The sequence below is a fragment of the Sapajus apella genome, unplaced genomic scaffold (assembly GCF_009761245.1).
Source record: "Sapajus apella isolate SASKATOON/1434 unplaced genomic scaffold, GSC_monkey_1.0 scaffold63, whole genome shotgun sequence".
Lineage (NCBI taxonomy): Eukaryota > Metazoa > Chordata > Mammalia > Primates > Cebidae > Sapajus > Sapajus apella.
Genome location: NW_022437003.1, coordinates 279699 through 293400, shown reverse-complemented (window position 1 = coordinate 293400; position 13702 = coordinate 279699). Strand labels below are relative to the sequence as shown.

The window sequence follows — 13702 nt, the reverse complement described above, 5'->3', positions numbered from 1 at the left end:
GGGAGAGCAGGCTGTTCTGCATAATTGTTATATCTGAGACATCCTAATTAAACTTAGACTAGCTGTTTCTCATCTGTAAAATGGAGACAACAGTATTCTTTTCAAACATTGGCAGCACTGAGACAGCACATGCCAAATTGCTCAGCATGGTCTCTAACATGGAGTTAGCTATGTTGATGTAGCTGAATAAACAAGCGTGCTCCCTACAGCCCATCTTTACCAAGGCCAAGATTTTTTTTCACGAGGTTCTCTCCCTGCTCCCCTTCTTCATCAGAAACAAGTTCTGCATTGGCCTCTTCCCCAACAAGACTACTTATTAGCTCTGAGAGGGTAGAGAGAACTATTCCTTCATCATTTTCTTCTGTTGGTTTAATTCTCTTATTTGACTTGTGGAGACAAGAATTGAGAACATATAAAGGCATTTATCTTGCTTTATCAGGCTGCCCAGTACAGAATTCTCTCTATTCCAATGTAAATTTTAAAACAATTTTGTTACTATGTCCTCTGGCCTTTCAAATTGGAAGGAAAAAAATCTAAACCAATATTCTATACTAGAAAAATCTAACGGTGACATTTGTCTTACCTTTTGTCATCTCAGCCAAAGTTAGGTAATAAAATGGAACTTTGCCTGTAATCCCAGCATTTTGGGAGTTCGAGACCCACCTGGCCAACTTGGCGAAACTCCATCTCTACTAAAAATACAAAAATTAGCTGGGTGCGGTGGCACGCACCTGTAGTCCCAGCTACTCCAGAGGCTGAGGCAGAAGAATTACTTGAACCTGGGAGGCAGAGGTTGCAATAAGCTGAGATCGTGCCACTGCACTCCAGCCTGGGTGACAGAGTGAGACTCTGTCTCAAAAATTACATATATACAATAAAACTGCCTTTGATGTCTACAAGCTGCTCATATTTAGTTCTGTTTCTTAAACTGCCTGGGTTTTTTCCTTATCTTCACCTGGCTAACTCCTGCGTCTTCTTCAAGACTCGGATGTCATTCTCCAGGAAGCCTTTCCTAATGTCTTTTCTCAGGAAACATACACTTTTAAAAGTTAGATATCTTTACTCCAGGAAACCTGTATTTATTCTGTCTACAGAAATGTCTTTTCTACTGCAATTTCTGTACTTGTCTCTTCCTTTAGGCTGAACCCACTAAGAAAGAGCAGGGATTAAACTTTATTCATTTTTTACATTGCCAATGCCTGATATAAAAAATCACATAAATGTCTGAATGGGGTGAGTTTACACCTTATTCCTGCTTGGTATGTATTATTAGTTTATGAGGACATCTTGTGGCTAGATCATTTATTGCTATAAAAAGATGATCCTGGGTCAGGTGTGGTGGCTCACACCTGTAATCTCAGCACTTTGGGAGGCTGAGGCGGGCCAATCACCCAAGGTCAGGAGTTTAAGACCAGCCTGACCAACATGGTGAAACCTCATCTCTTAAAAATACAAAAATTAGCTGGGTGTGGTGGCATGCTCCTGTAATCCCAGCTGCTTGGGAGGCTAAGGCAGATCACTTGAACCTGGGAGGCGGAGGTTGCAGTGTGCCTAGATTGCACCACTGCACTCCAGCCTGGACAACAGAGTAAGACTCCATCTCAAAAAAAAAAAAAAAAAAAAAAGCAAAACAGAATATCGTATTCTAACATTTATTTTTGACATTGATTTATTTACCTGTTGTGCCAAACATGACATAATATTTTTTTAGGATGTTTTATGTTGCATGGTTCTGTTTTCCTTCAGGGCCTTCAGCGATACAACCACTAAATAGGTAGTTTGTGAAACTCTCAACTGTCTTCCTGGTAGGAGCCATAAGGGCCACTACATACCTAGAGGTTACTTTATATTATAGTGAGTGACTAGGGAGATATGAATGTGTGAAGACCTAGATCTGAATCTCAGTTTCTATCACATCTTGGGTGACCTTTGAAAATAAATCACTCCAAATTAAAGTTCTCTGCAAAATGGACGTTGTCTTCTCCTTACTATATAGTGTATGTACAGTGCTTGGCACAGTGCATAGCATATCAAAGTGCCCAACAAATGGTACTTAGCTAGAATCTAACCAACCATTTAATGCTTGAGACCTCCCTCCTACTCCCAAATACAAGAGACATCAAATATTCACCCATATTCTTCTCAACACCTCTAGTGAGGGTGAAAATTACTGTTGCTGGATGCAGCACATTCCATTTATAGCTCAGCTCTAACTTCTAAATATTATACATGTTGGTTTTTCCTAGTTATTTAAGCATATAGGAAAACTTACCTTTCAATAAGTTGCCTTTTTAAAGATGTTTGACATAAAAATCATGAAATTTTATGTGCACTGTTACATGTGTCTTTCATGTAATACTTTTTCATTATACTTACAAATGGGGCAACACCTTAAAAGCAATAACTTACTTTGCTGGATAGTACTGTTACACTTCACACTAATGGGTTTATAAAAGTTTTTTTTAATTCTAGTAACTCAATGAATTTGTCTTTTAAGTTGAACTGTTCTTTAAGTCACTTAAAATATTAATATTATTCTGTTTGTACAAAACTAGGAAACAACAAATTGAACCTATAATGAGTTAATAGAGCTCAGCTGGGTGGCTTTGTTGGTGTCAAATGTCCAAGGAGACATCCAAAAATGCCAGGCGTCGTACGTATGACTGGAAAGCTCAGACTGAATGTTTGGTTTCTACAGAGGAGTAGAGATCAGTAAAAACTACTATTTTTTCAATAAACATGCATTTTCTTTAAAAATAACTTGCATAAGGGTTAATTTCTATCAGAGAGATTGGCAATTTTTTTGAATTTGTCAACCTTTTTTGGAAGATTCAGTTCAATCCAATGATTGCTCTTCATGGGCACTTTGGGCTTTTCTAATTCCACAGAATGAATGTTCAAAATTCTTTTTTTTACACTTAGGTGACTCTTGTCTCTGCTGCTCCGGGGAAAGTGATTTGTGAAATGAAAGTAGAAGAAGAACATACCAATAAAATAGGCACTATCCATGGCGGTTTGACAGCCACGTTAATAGATAATATCTCAACATATGCTCTGTTATGCACGGAAAGGGGATTACCTGGAGTCAGTGTCGATATGAACATAACGTATGTATCCAAACTGTATTCCAAATACCTTCAGTGTGATAACTCTATAAACAACTGAGACTAAACACATTTATAATGTTAATGACACATGAGATTCGATGAGCTGCTTATCTCCTTAAGTGCAGCTATAGACTTTGTCCTAAAATACTCCAGGGCCTTAAAATCTAGAACTAGAGCAGTAATTTCCAAGTACAGTGTGTATCAATAGTAAAGGGGGAATGATCCCAAACATTCAAGTGCAGTGGCATGATCTTGGCTCACTTTAGCCTATGCCTGCAGGGCTCAAGCAATTCTCCTGTTCTCCTGCCTCAGCCTCCCTAGTAGCTGGAATTACAGGTATGTGCCACCATGCTTGGCTAATTTTTTGTATTTTTAGTAGAGATGGGGTTTCACCATGCTGGCCAGGCTGGGCTCAAACTCCTGACCTCAGGTGTCCGCGCCCACCTCAGCGTTACAAAGTGTTGGGTTTTAAGAATGGGCAGCAATCCTGGATCTCTCCCTGTGACTACACAGACATGCTCTGAGTTAAACTACATGATCAGGGAGCAGTGCCCCTTCACTGCAGGGCCAAACTTCCAGAATGTAAAAAACTCAGCTCCAACATAAACTGGTACTATGGCCCACCCCATTCAATAAAGAGCTGGGTCCAAGGATTTACTTTCAAGACAGCTGCTTTTTCCACTTAAGCAACAGAAAAATGTAATTGAGAGGTTAGGTTGAGAGGGCCACTGTGACCAAATATTTCCAGGTAATGGAAATAATGTAGGCTTTTAAGGAATCTAAATCTTTTATCAGTTTTACTTAAGAAACATTCAGTCCTTCTTTATGGAAATAAATTGAGGGTAAAGCAAATCACAAGATGCAGCCAAATGCTCTTTTTGAAATTAAGATGTACAGAAAAGGCTCTGCTTATGTTACTGGTGAGCATATTCAGCAGTCCTTATTTCATGTGGTAAGTGGTAAGACCAGTTGATGACTTGATTTTCCCCAAAAGTCTCTCAAGAGTGGAGAGATCTTCAAATCTAGCACTGCATTTCATGATCTACTAAGGTACTGTTGCTTTTACAATCCTACGGAATTTTTAGTAAGTCAAATATAGCCTTGTCCTTTCAAAGTATGTGTTGCCAAAAGCATTGGCTCTTGATGAGCTACCTAAGCTTCAAAAACTGATTCACTTGAACAAAAACTAGGGCATAGTCTCTCAAAAATTAGAGATATTTCAAAAGTAAATGAACAATGTTTCAGTAAATGAATGCCTCACGATTCGCTCTTTGATTTACTTGACATGGTAACACATTTACTGTACCCTTGCACATTAAGTTCTATATTACACAGACTGAGGATGCCTGTTAGACTGTGACTTAGGTTAAAAACAAGCTAGGTTCCAAAACAACAGGGGAAATTTTAGATTACTGACAAAATGCCAACTTCCAAATTGCCCAGATTTAATGTTTGCTCATCTGTAGCACAAAGGGTTCCTTATCTTCCCTCAGTTTAAGTTAATGGCTGTTAGCCAAAATTCTTGATTTCTAAGACAAAATTTGGGGAGATAATAAAAACTAGGCAAACTACTACTAAACATACCATTTTTCATTTCTTTAAATTGAGGTACATGAATTCAAGACAAGCCTGTTCTTTCCAGCAATAAGATCTGCCTTTTTTTTTGAGATGGAATTTGCCCTGTTGCGCAGGCTGGAGTGCAGTGGTGGGATCTTGGCTCACTGCAACCTCTGCCTCCAGTGTTCACACGATTCTCCTGCCTCAGCCTCCTAAGTACCTGGGATTACAGGCGCCCACCACCATGCCCTGCTAATTTTTATATTTTTAGTAGAGACAGCGTTTCAATATGTTGGCCAGACTGGTCTCGAACTTCTGACCTCACGTGATCTGCCTGCCTCGGCCTCCCAAAGTGCTGGGATTACAGGTGTGAGCCACTGCGCCCGGCCAGATCCACCTTTCTTATACCTCCTAGCCATAAACACTGAAGCCTTATTTTGAATTTGGCAAAAATACATATCCTTTTTAAAGGCTTCCTTTTTATTTTATATATATATATTTATTTTATATGTATTTTTTTTCTTTTTCTTTTTTTTTTTTTTTTAGGGTTTCACTATGTTGGTCAGGGTGGTCTCGAACTCCTGAACTCAAGTGATCCACCTGCCTTGGCCTCCCAAAGTGCTGGGATTACAGGCGTCAGCCACTGCGCCCAGCCTAAAGGCTTCCTTCTAAAAAGCAGAAACATAAAAATAAACTATAAGGAAATTATTTCCCTTTAAAACATTAACATTTGTTTTAAACAATCCTCATCTCCAAAAAATTTTTTTTAATTAGCTAGAGTCAGCTGAGTTAAAGACAACTTATAATTACAAGTTGGTAGGATATATATCTCTTAAAAATATTTGGAGACAATACATCACCGAGACTGTAAGGGCATTGTATCAATTCCTTATAGTTATCTTGTCATTTTAGAGTCGAATAAATTCTAAATATGGATTGGACAATATATAGACACCAAGTGATAATTTCACCTAAGAAGTTAAGGAGAGTAAATAAAAGCTGGAGGAAATCTTTCACCATCCCCAAGTAAATATGAAGTGGGAAACTCAAAGGGAAAAAAAGGGAGGCAAGAAAACTACTTCTCATATATTTGGGAAAAGAAAATTGTGTGGGTAAGGAATGGGCAAGACTAGTACAGAAACTTAGCAATACTACTGTTATAAACTATTTGTACACACTGTTGTGAGATGCACACAACTTTCCCCCTGAAAAAGTCTTTGCTGTTAACTGTATTCATTTCCTTTCAAGGTACATGTCGCCTGCAAAATTAGGAGAAGTTGTAGTGATTACAGCACATGTTCTGAGGCAAGGAAAAACACTTGCATTTACCTCTGTGGATCTGACCAGCAAGGCCACAGGAAAATTAATAGCACAAGGAAGACACACAAAACACCTGGGAAACTGAGAGAACAGCAGAATTACCTAAAGAAACCCAATAATGAATGACCAGTGCAAATTTGACTCAATTTTAATTCTTGAAATAAACTAGCAAAACCGTAAGTAGCTAGAAAATATTATTTTTAAAGAAAAGGACCTGGAAACCAAGTAGGGGTGGGGGAGGGGGGGGGTTTCTTTTTTTTTTTTTTTTTTTTTTTTTCTTCATTTTAAGCATTGTTTTTAATCGTGTGATAACTGGGTGAAAAATTCTTAGCTCAAAGTGTTTTGAAAACAGTCAAAGCAAAGAAGCTAGCAGGGCCATTCTAAGATTAAAACCAAAGTCCAGTATTAAGCTCAAGGAGAAATAGAAATTAATGGTTCTAAGTCTGTTTGTGCTGCTATTGCAAAATATCACAGACTGGATAGCTTATAGGAACAACAGAAATTTTTCATGGTTCTAGAGGTTGGAATGTCCTGCGTCAAGGCCCCAGCAGACCTTGTCAGGTGAGGGCCTGCTTCCTAGCTCATGGATGGTGCCTCTTGGTGGAAGGGGAAAATGAGCCCTCTAGGTTCTTTTTTTTTTTTTTTTAAACGGAGTCTCGCCCTGTTGCCCGGGATGGAGTGCAGTGGCACGATCTCTGCTCACTCCTGGGTTCAAGTGATTCTCCTGCCTCCCATGTAGCTGGGACTACAGGCCTGTGCTACCACACCCAGCTAATTTTTCTAACTTTTTTTTTAAGAGATGGGGTTTTGCCCTGTTGGCCAGACTGCTCTCGAACTCGTGACCTCAGGTGATCCACCCGCCTTAGCCCCCCAAAGTGCTGGGATTACTGGTGAGAGTCACTGTGCCTGGCGTGGGTTCTCTTTTGTAAGGGTACTTATTCCAGTTTTGAGGTTTCTGCCCTCATTATCTAGTAACTTCCTAAAGACCCGCACCTGCTAATATCACCTGGGGGGGGTTGGGATTTTAACATACAAATTTAAGGGGCACACATTCAGACCATAGCAAATGCAGCCCCACACTTAAACATTTCCTTTTTTAAGATATGAAACTTCAAAACATATGAACTACAGCCCATCATGAAAAATAAAGTAGATTGAGCCATATGGCCTAAAATAGACCTCAAGAAAGTTTGAGGTAAAGCAAGTTAGTGATACAGGAAATGGTCCGGTAGAGCGGAAGGGAAAAAAGCATGCTGCTAGCCCCTTTTCTTTTACTGAGAATAAAACCATGCAGATCTCAAATCTCCCAGTCTACAGTATTGAAAAGACCTAGTTCATTTCTCAAGTCTCCAAGTACAGCTGACAGTGGCACTCTAAAGACAGAGTCTGTCACCCAAGTTGGAGTACAGTGGTATAATCCCAGCTTATTGTAGCCTCAACCTCAGCCTCCTGAGTAGCTGGAACCACAGACACGTGCCACCATACCTAACTTTATTTTTGTAGATAAAAGGTCTGTTTGCCCAGGCCGGTCTCAAACTCCTAGGCTCAAGCAGTCTTCCCGCCTGGCCCCCAAAGTGCTGGGCTTACAGATGTGAGCCATTGCACCCAGCTTGATTTCTATGTCAGGGAATCTTAACATTTCACAACTAAAGACTAGAAAGGATGCAGCTTTAAGTCAATTCATCAAATTAGCAGTTAAAGGCAAATCCTTTCCCTACCTTAGATTGCATACTAATCTGTCCACTGAAAGGGCAGAAAGCAGCAGACTCCATAGTAGCAATAAGCATACAGGAGTTTACTTCTAGTTTCCCACTTAAAGGAACCTGAGTTCCTAGAACAAACAGCTGATTCCAGGGTTTGAGGCTGGGACAGAAAAGTTACAGTCTCATGCCTGAAAGTAAGGAGATGCTCAAAATAATAAAGGCATGCAAATTATGATTTGGAGGGGAAAAAATGAGGCCATAGTGTTTAGGTAGATAATCAATGGCAGAGATAGAACCGTTTTTCTTTTTTTTTTTGAGATGGAGTTTCGTTCGTTACCCAGGCTGGAGTGCAATGGCGCGATCTCGGCTCACTGCAACCTCCGCCTCCTGGGTTCAGGCAATTCTCCTGCCTCAGCCTCCCGAGTAGCTGGGACTACAGGCATGCACCACCATGCCCAGCTAATTTTTTGTAGTTTTAGTAGAGACGGGGTTTCACCATGTTGACCAGCATGGTCTCGATCTCTTGACCTCGTGATCCACCCGCCTCGGCCTCCCAAAGTGCTGGCATTACAGGCGTGAGCCACCGCGCCCGGCCGATAGAACCCTTTTTCTTACAACAAATGCTGAAAATGGACAGAGGGGTAGATTTGGAAAATCACTATTTTGTAACCATCATAAAGACTGGTTTTAGTCTGGAAAGAATCAAGGGAACTCCTCATAAAGCAGGGTATTTTCATATTGTTTCCCAGAGATTGCTAGTAATAAATACCATGTATAGGACAAAACCAGGACACTTTGACCAGGTGCTCAGAAATAACATCAATGAAGAGAAGATAAGAGAGTATGCTTGAGAAGGGTATAATGTCAATCTAAGCATGAACAAACAATTCAAATGCAAAATGAGTAACAATTTACAAGAAAAATTGCCCTGTACTCCAAAAAACGCAGAGGTCACGAAACACAGAAAGGCTAAGGAATTGTTTCCACATTAAAGACAACCGACGACAACTGAATTCAGTGATCTCCAGGGGGATAAAAAAAAAAATGCTACGAAGGATATTGAGACAACAAAACGAATATGGATGATAAAAGAGTATCACATTCCCTGAGTTCGGTAATTTTTCTATAGTTACATGAAATATTCTTGTACTTAGAACATATGCCAGAGTACTAAGGAAAGGTTAAGGAAGCACAAAGTATGCAACAAACTCAAATGGCTCAGGAAACATGTATAAATATAGGTAGAGAAAATGAAAAAAATGTGGCAAAATAATAAAAGAGGGTAAAGATTACACAGGAGCTTTCATATTACTCTGGCAAGTTTTCTAAATTATTCAAAAATAAAAACTTAAATGGCTGCTGAAATGCCTAACTTGGTGAGCATAAGTGTAATTCAGTACGGTAAATTAAGAGCGTAAGCCCTAGAGCCAGACAGCCTGGTTTTAAATCCTCCACTACTTATGATTTGAGCTTGAACAAGTTACTTAACCTATTTCCACCCAAAGTTGAGAGGTTAAGACAAGAAGAGCTTACAATAGTACCTGGCTATAACAAACATTCAAAATGTTATTTCAAATGAATTCTAACTTTTAAATGTTAAGAGGACACATGAAAGCATTTTGAAATTAAGAATGGCATTTTCCCAAGAAGCACGGTGTACGGCCAGGCTGCTGTTGATAGCTGACAATATATCCTTGATGCCTATTCTTGTGGAAGTTACACACACAATTGTCAGGTATTTTTCTTTCGAATTTACTGATTAGCCCCAGACTACCAGATGAAATAATCCTCTAGGGTGACCAGTAACATCAATGAAATGGGAAAAAAAAAGTTAACACTTCAAACTTTGTGTATATTCACCTGAATAGTCAGGGAATTTTCACCTATTTTTTTAAGGCTTTTTTTTTTTTTTTTTTTGAATTCCAACCAGAAGCTAAATACAATCGGAAACTGGTAAGCACTAGTTTTACTCCAAAGGAGTAGGATCATTCAGATTTAGTCCAATAAAAGTATGCAACCTTTAAGCAAAGCTTTTCTTCATTTAAAAGAATAAAAAAAAAAAAAAAAAAAAAAAAAAAACCTATACAGTAGTCTTTCCTTATGTTCATTGCACAAAATGAGTTCTGCTTTTAGAACTTTGACACTCAATGGTTAATTTTACAATTTAAGATTCCAACTTTATAACCTTTTTCTACTCCCAAAACACCCTTGTAAGTTTTTCTTTCGGAGGGTGTAGAAACCATTTCTGCACAATTCACTGGAATTTTCTTCGTAATAAAAATCTCTTCTCTGTAAAACCAAAAAACAAAACCAAACCAAAAAGGAAAGTCTTCTACCTATCATGGTTTCTGCAGCTATGAATGTATTTGTTTTATAGCTGCTTTATAGCTACTTCAGACTCCAGATCTGCTTTAATGTGTATAACTGCATCCACACACAGCAGAATACTCTTACAATAGCAACTTGGGGAAAGAGATCTGGAAAAAAAAAAAAAAATACATATATTTATGAGTACCAGGAAACAAACATGGCCCAGTAAAATATGAGGCAAAAGCCTACAATGAGATGCGTTTTTCATTTAAGATTTCTTTCCCATGGTTGTGTTTTCTTTTTTTAAACAACCAGTTCTGGTCATTAGAATTGAATCTGACAGTGCTCTGGAACAACTGTGATTATAGCAAAGCTATTATGTTTTTAAAAATGTTATTTATACCTGTTACATTCACTTCTCACCCTCTAAATACTGATGACAGATGTCAAAGAGGCAAAAACCAGCACACATGGGAAGACCATACAAACTAGTATCACCTTGTGCTTTCAGATACATTTAAGCATTTCAGTGTACAATATAGTCCTTTCATTTCACATTTTTAGTAAGATACTGATGCAGTGCAGCAAATATGCAAAGCATCTTCTTTCACACAGTCTGTGCAGAAGACATCTAATTTTTTTTTAAGTTCTGAGATAGAAATGATTTAAAAAAATCCAGGATGAACAAGTTTCAAAATGCATAGTGTTCTGTGCATGAGTCCATTTTCTTTAAACTCTGAAAGAATAAAGTGGTAAGAAAACAAGAAAAAAAATGCTGCTGCATTCTCTGATCTTCTCCATTTTGCTGGTCAGTACTCTACTCTGGCATGTAAGGACGGAGGTGATCCTCTATGGTGCCAACTGCCCAGTGGGTGAGCTGTTCCTGTGGCAGGTAGAGGCAGATGCTGCATAACTTGAAGATTGTAGCTTTGTTTTTTGGAGTCTAGAAGGGGAAACATTTTAATATTTTTAATATATAAGACTTTAGCATAACTGTCACATGAAGTCAATCTCCCACAAACCTTCCCCTGTAAGATACAGGAAAAACAGTTAAGAGAATTTATGCATAATTAAAAGAGAAAAAGTTAGGGAGGTAGGCCAGGCACAGTGGCTTATGCCTGTAATCCCAGCACTTTGGGAGGCCAAGGTGGATGAATCACAAAGTCAGGAGTTCAAGACCAGCCTGGCCAAAATTGTGAAACCCTGTCTCTACTAAATATACAAAAATTAGCCGGTTGTAGTGGTGGGCACCTGTAATCCCAGCTACCTGGGAGGCTGAGGCAGTCGCTTGAACCCAGGAGGTGTAGGTTGCACTGAGCCGAGATTAGGCCACTGCACTCGAGCCTACGCAAGACAGCAAGACTCCGTCTCACCCCCCGCCCCTCCCCCCCAAAAATTAGGGAAGTAAACCAGCGATAACTTGCTATAAAAAATTAAAGACATTTCATGGGGACAGATTTGAGTACAAGTTTAAAGTCATTTTTATATACAGGAAGATAAAGCAGATGTGGTAAGAACAGAAGCTAGTAAAAGGATGAAGAACAGGTAAAAAATTTAAGGCTAGGGGTGGTGGCTCAGACCTGTAATCCCAGCACTTCGGGAGGCTGAGACACGAGGATCACTTAAGCCCAGGAGTTCAAGACCATTCTGGGCAACATGACAAAAACCCATCTCTACAAAAGATACAAAAATTAGCTGGATGTGGTGGCACACGCCTGTACTCCAGCCACTTGGTAGGCTGAGGTGGATCACCTGTGCTGAGGAGGTCAAGGCTGTGGTGAGCCATGATCACAGTGCACTCCAGCCTGGTGACAGAGTGAGACCTTCTCTCAAAAAAGAAAAGAATGATTTAAGCATATACTCAGTTTAGGGACTAAAAGAAACCCAAAGTATTACCAGCTAAATCAAAACTCTTATTTTTAAAAAGTAGTTACCATTTGAACACCCAATTTAACTACAAAGTTCATCTTTACTTCACTATCTAGCATCTCTAAAGGCAAAATAAGGACTCTGACTTTGAAGATGTCAAAGTCCACAAATGTAAATACCAATTTCACAGAAGCAACACGCTCACAGAAGTTACCTGTCCAAGATCACACACAAGTGGCTGCATCTAAAAATTAAATTGCAATACTTGCAATTGCTGCTTAAATGGGAAGTGCTTATTTGCTGCTGGCAGTTGGTGGGGAGGGGTGTGTGTGTGTGTTTGAGATGGGGTCTTAACGGTGTCACTCAGGCAGGAGTGTGCTGGTGCTCTCATGGCTCACTGCAACTTTGAACTACTGGGTTCAAGCGATCCTCCCCTGCCTCAGCCTCCAGAGTAGCTAGAACCACAGCAGCATGCCACAATGTCTGGCTGATTTCTTTTTCTGTAGAGATGAGTTCTCACTCTGTTGCCCAGGCTGGTCTTGAACTCTTGGGCTCAAGCAGTCCTCCCCATCAGCCTCCCAAAATGCTAGGATTACAAGCGTGAGCCACTGCGCCCAAATGGAAGTACTTATTCAAAATACATGCGGATCTTTTAAATATATGTCTCTTATCCTTCCACAGTTAAAAAGTCCAGGGCAGTGTGGAAATACAATGTATTTCAAATCACCTGAGGGTTCTGTTTAAAAGTACTGATTCTGAATAGTTAGGGTCTGAGAGTCTATATTTTTAACAAGTTCCCAAGTGATGTTCATCTGTTACCCACACATCTGGTAGAAACGCTTTAGGGCAACTGTTCTCTACTGTTCACTGGAATGACTTTTAAAAGCTTCTCAGGAGGTGGGTTTTTTCCTTTTGTTTAAAAAAAAAAATAAGCTTTCCAGGTAGCTGTAATGTGTGGCAAAATTTGGGAACCACTGTTCTACAGTAAGGCCTAGGAAATACTTTTTTAAAAATTATTTTTATTTGAGACAGGGGCTTTTTCTGTCACTCAAGCTAGAATGCAGTGACAAGATCTCAGCTCACTGTATGTAGCCTCCTAAGCTCAAGCAATCCTCCCACTTCAGCTTCCCGAGTAGCTAGGACTAGACTACAGGCACATGCCACCATGCTTGGTTAGTTTTTATATTTTCTGTAGAGATGGGGTTTCTCCATGTTGCCCAGGCTGGTCTGGAATTCCTGAGCTCAAGCACTATGTCCACTTCAGCTTTCCAAAGTGCCGGGATTACCGGCGTGAGGCACCATGCTCAGCCTATTTTTTGTTTTTTAAGTAACTTCAAAAATAATGCAGTATTTTGGGGACAAAACAGAAATAAGTAACTTGTATAACAAAGTTTCCAAACAAATTTTTTGAATGTGCCTGTGTGGTTTTAAAAAAATGAAAAAAAGCTTACCTGCAAGTGCTGTCTGTCAATGAAGAGAAACACTGACTGGTTAGGATTGTTGACAACAATTCCAGTCTTGTCCTTTCGGCTCAGTACATGCAGAAACTGTTTTTCATAGTCACCGTGATGAAACTCAAATTTGGCCTAATTGCAAAATACAACATTTATATTTAACTACAAACAAGTTATACTACCTGGAACACCTGCATCCATATGCATATAGCTGTGTTGTCCAATATAGCAACCAATAGTCAAACATGGTTATTTCGGCCGGGCGCGGTGGCTCAAGACTGTAATCCCAGCACTTTGGGAGGCCGAGGCAGGTGGATCACAAGGTCAAGAGATCGAGACCATCCTGGTCAACATGGTGAAACCCCGTCTCTACTAAAACTAC

The 13702-nt window shown here is 39.6% G+C and overlaps 2 protein-coding genes across 4 annotated transcripts in view; one reads left to right on the top strand and one right to left on the bottom strand.

The window, feature by feature from the left end:
• The window catches only part of ACOT13 (acyl-CoA thioesterase 13), a 32560-nt gene extending 26396 nt beyond the window's left edge, over positions 1-6164 (top strand). The window contains exons 2-3 of the mRNA XM_032247614.1: positions 2923-3107; positions 5913-6164. Coding sequence (XP_032103505.1) covers positions 2923-3107; positions 5913-6069 — 342 coding nt within the window. The 3' untranslated portion in view covers positions 6070-6164. The remainder of the gene's footprint in view (positions 1-2922; positions 3108-5912) is intronic.
• Positions 6165-9573: 3409 nt separating this feature from the next.
• Positions 9574-13702, bottom strand: part of CUNH6orf62 (chromosome unknown C6orf62 homolog) — a 15393-nt gene continuing 11264 nt past the window's right edge. The window contains exons 4-6 of one of the 3 annotated variants that reach the window (XR_004259628.1): positions 13318-13452; positions 10496-10940; positions 9574-10164 (exon numbers count right to left, since the gene is read on the bottom strand). Coding sequence is in view for 2 of the 3 variants with exons in the window: in XM_032247606.1 (XP_032103497.1) it covers positions 10815-10940; positions 13318-13452 (261 nt within the window). In the remaining variant the exon portion in view is untranslated. Of the gene's footprint in view, positions 10941-13317; positions 13453-13702 lie in introns of all 3 variants that reach the window. The other 2 variants (XM_032247606.1, XM_032247607.1) reach the window with 2 other exon arrangements.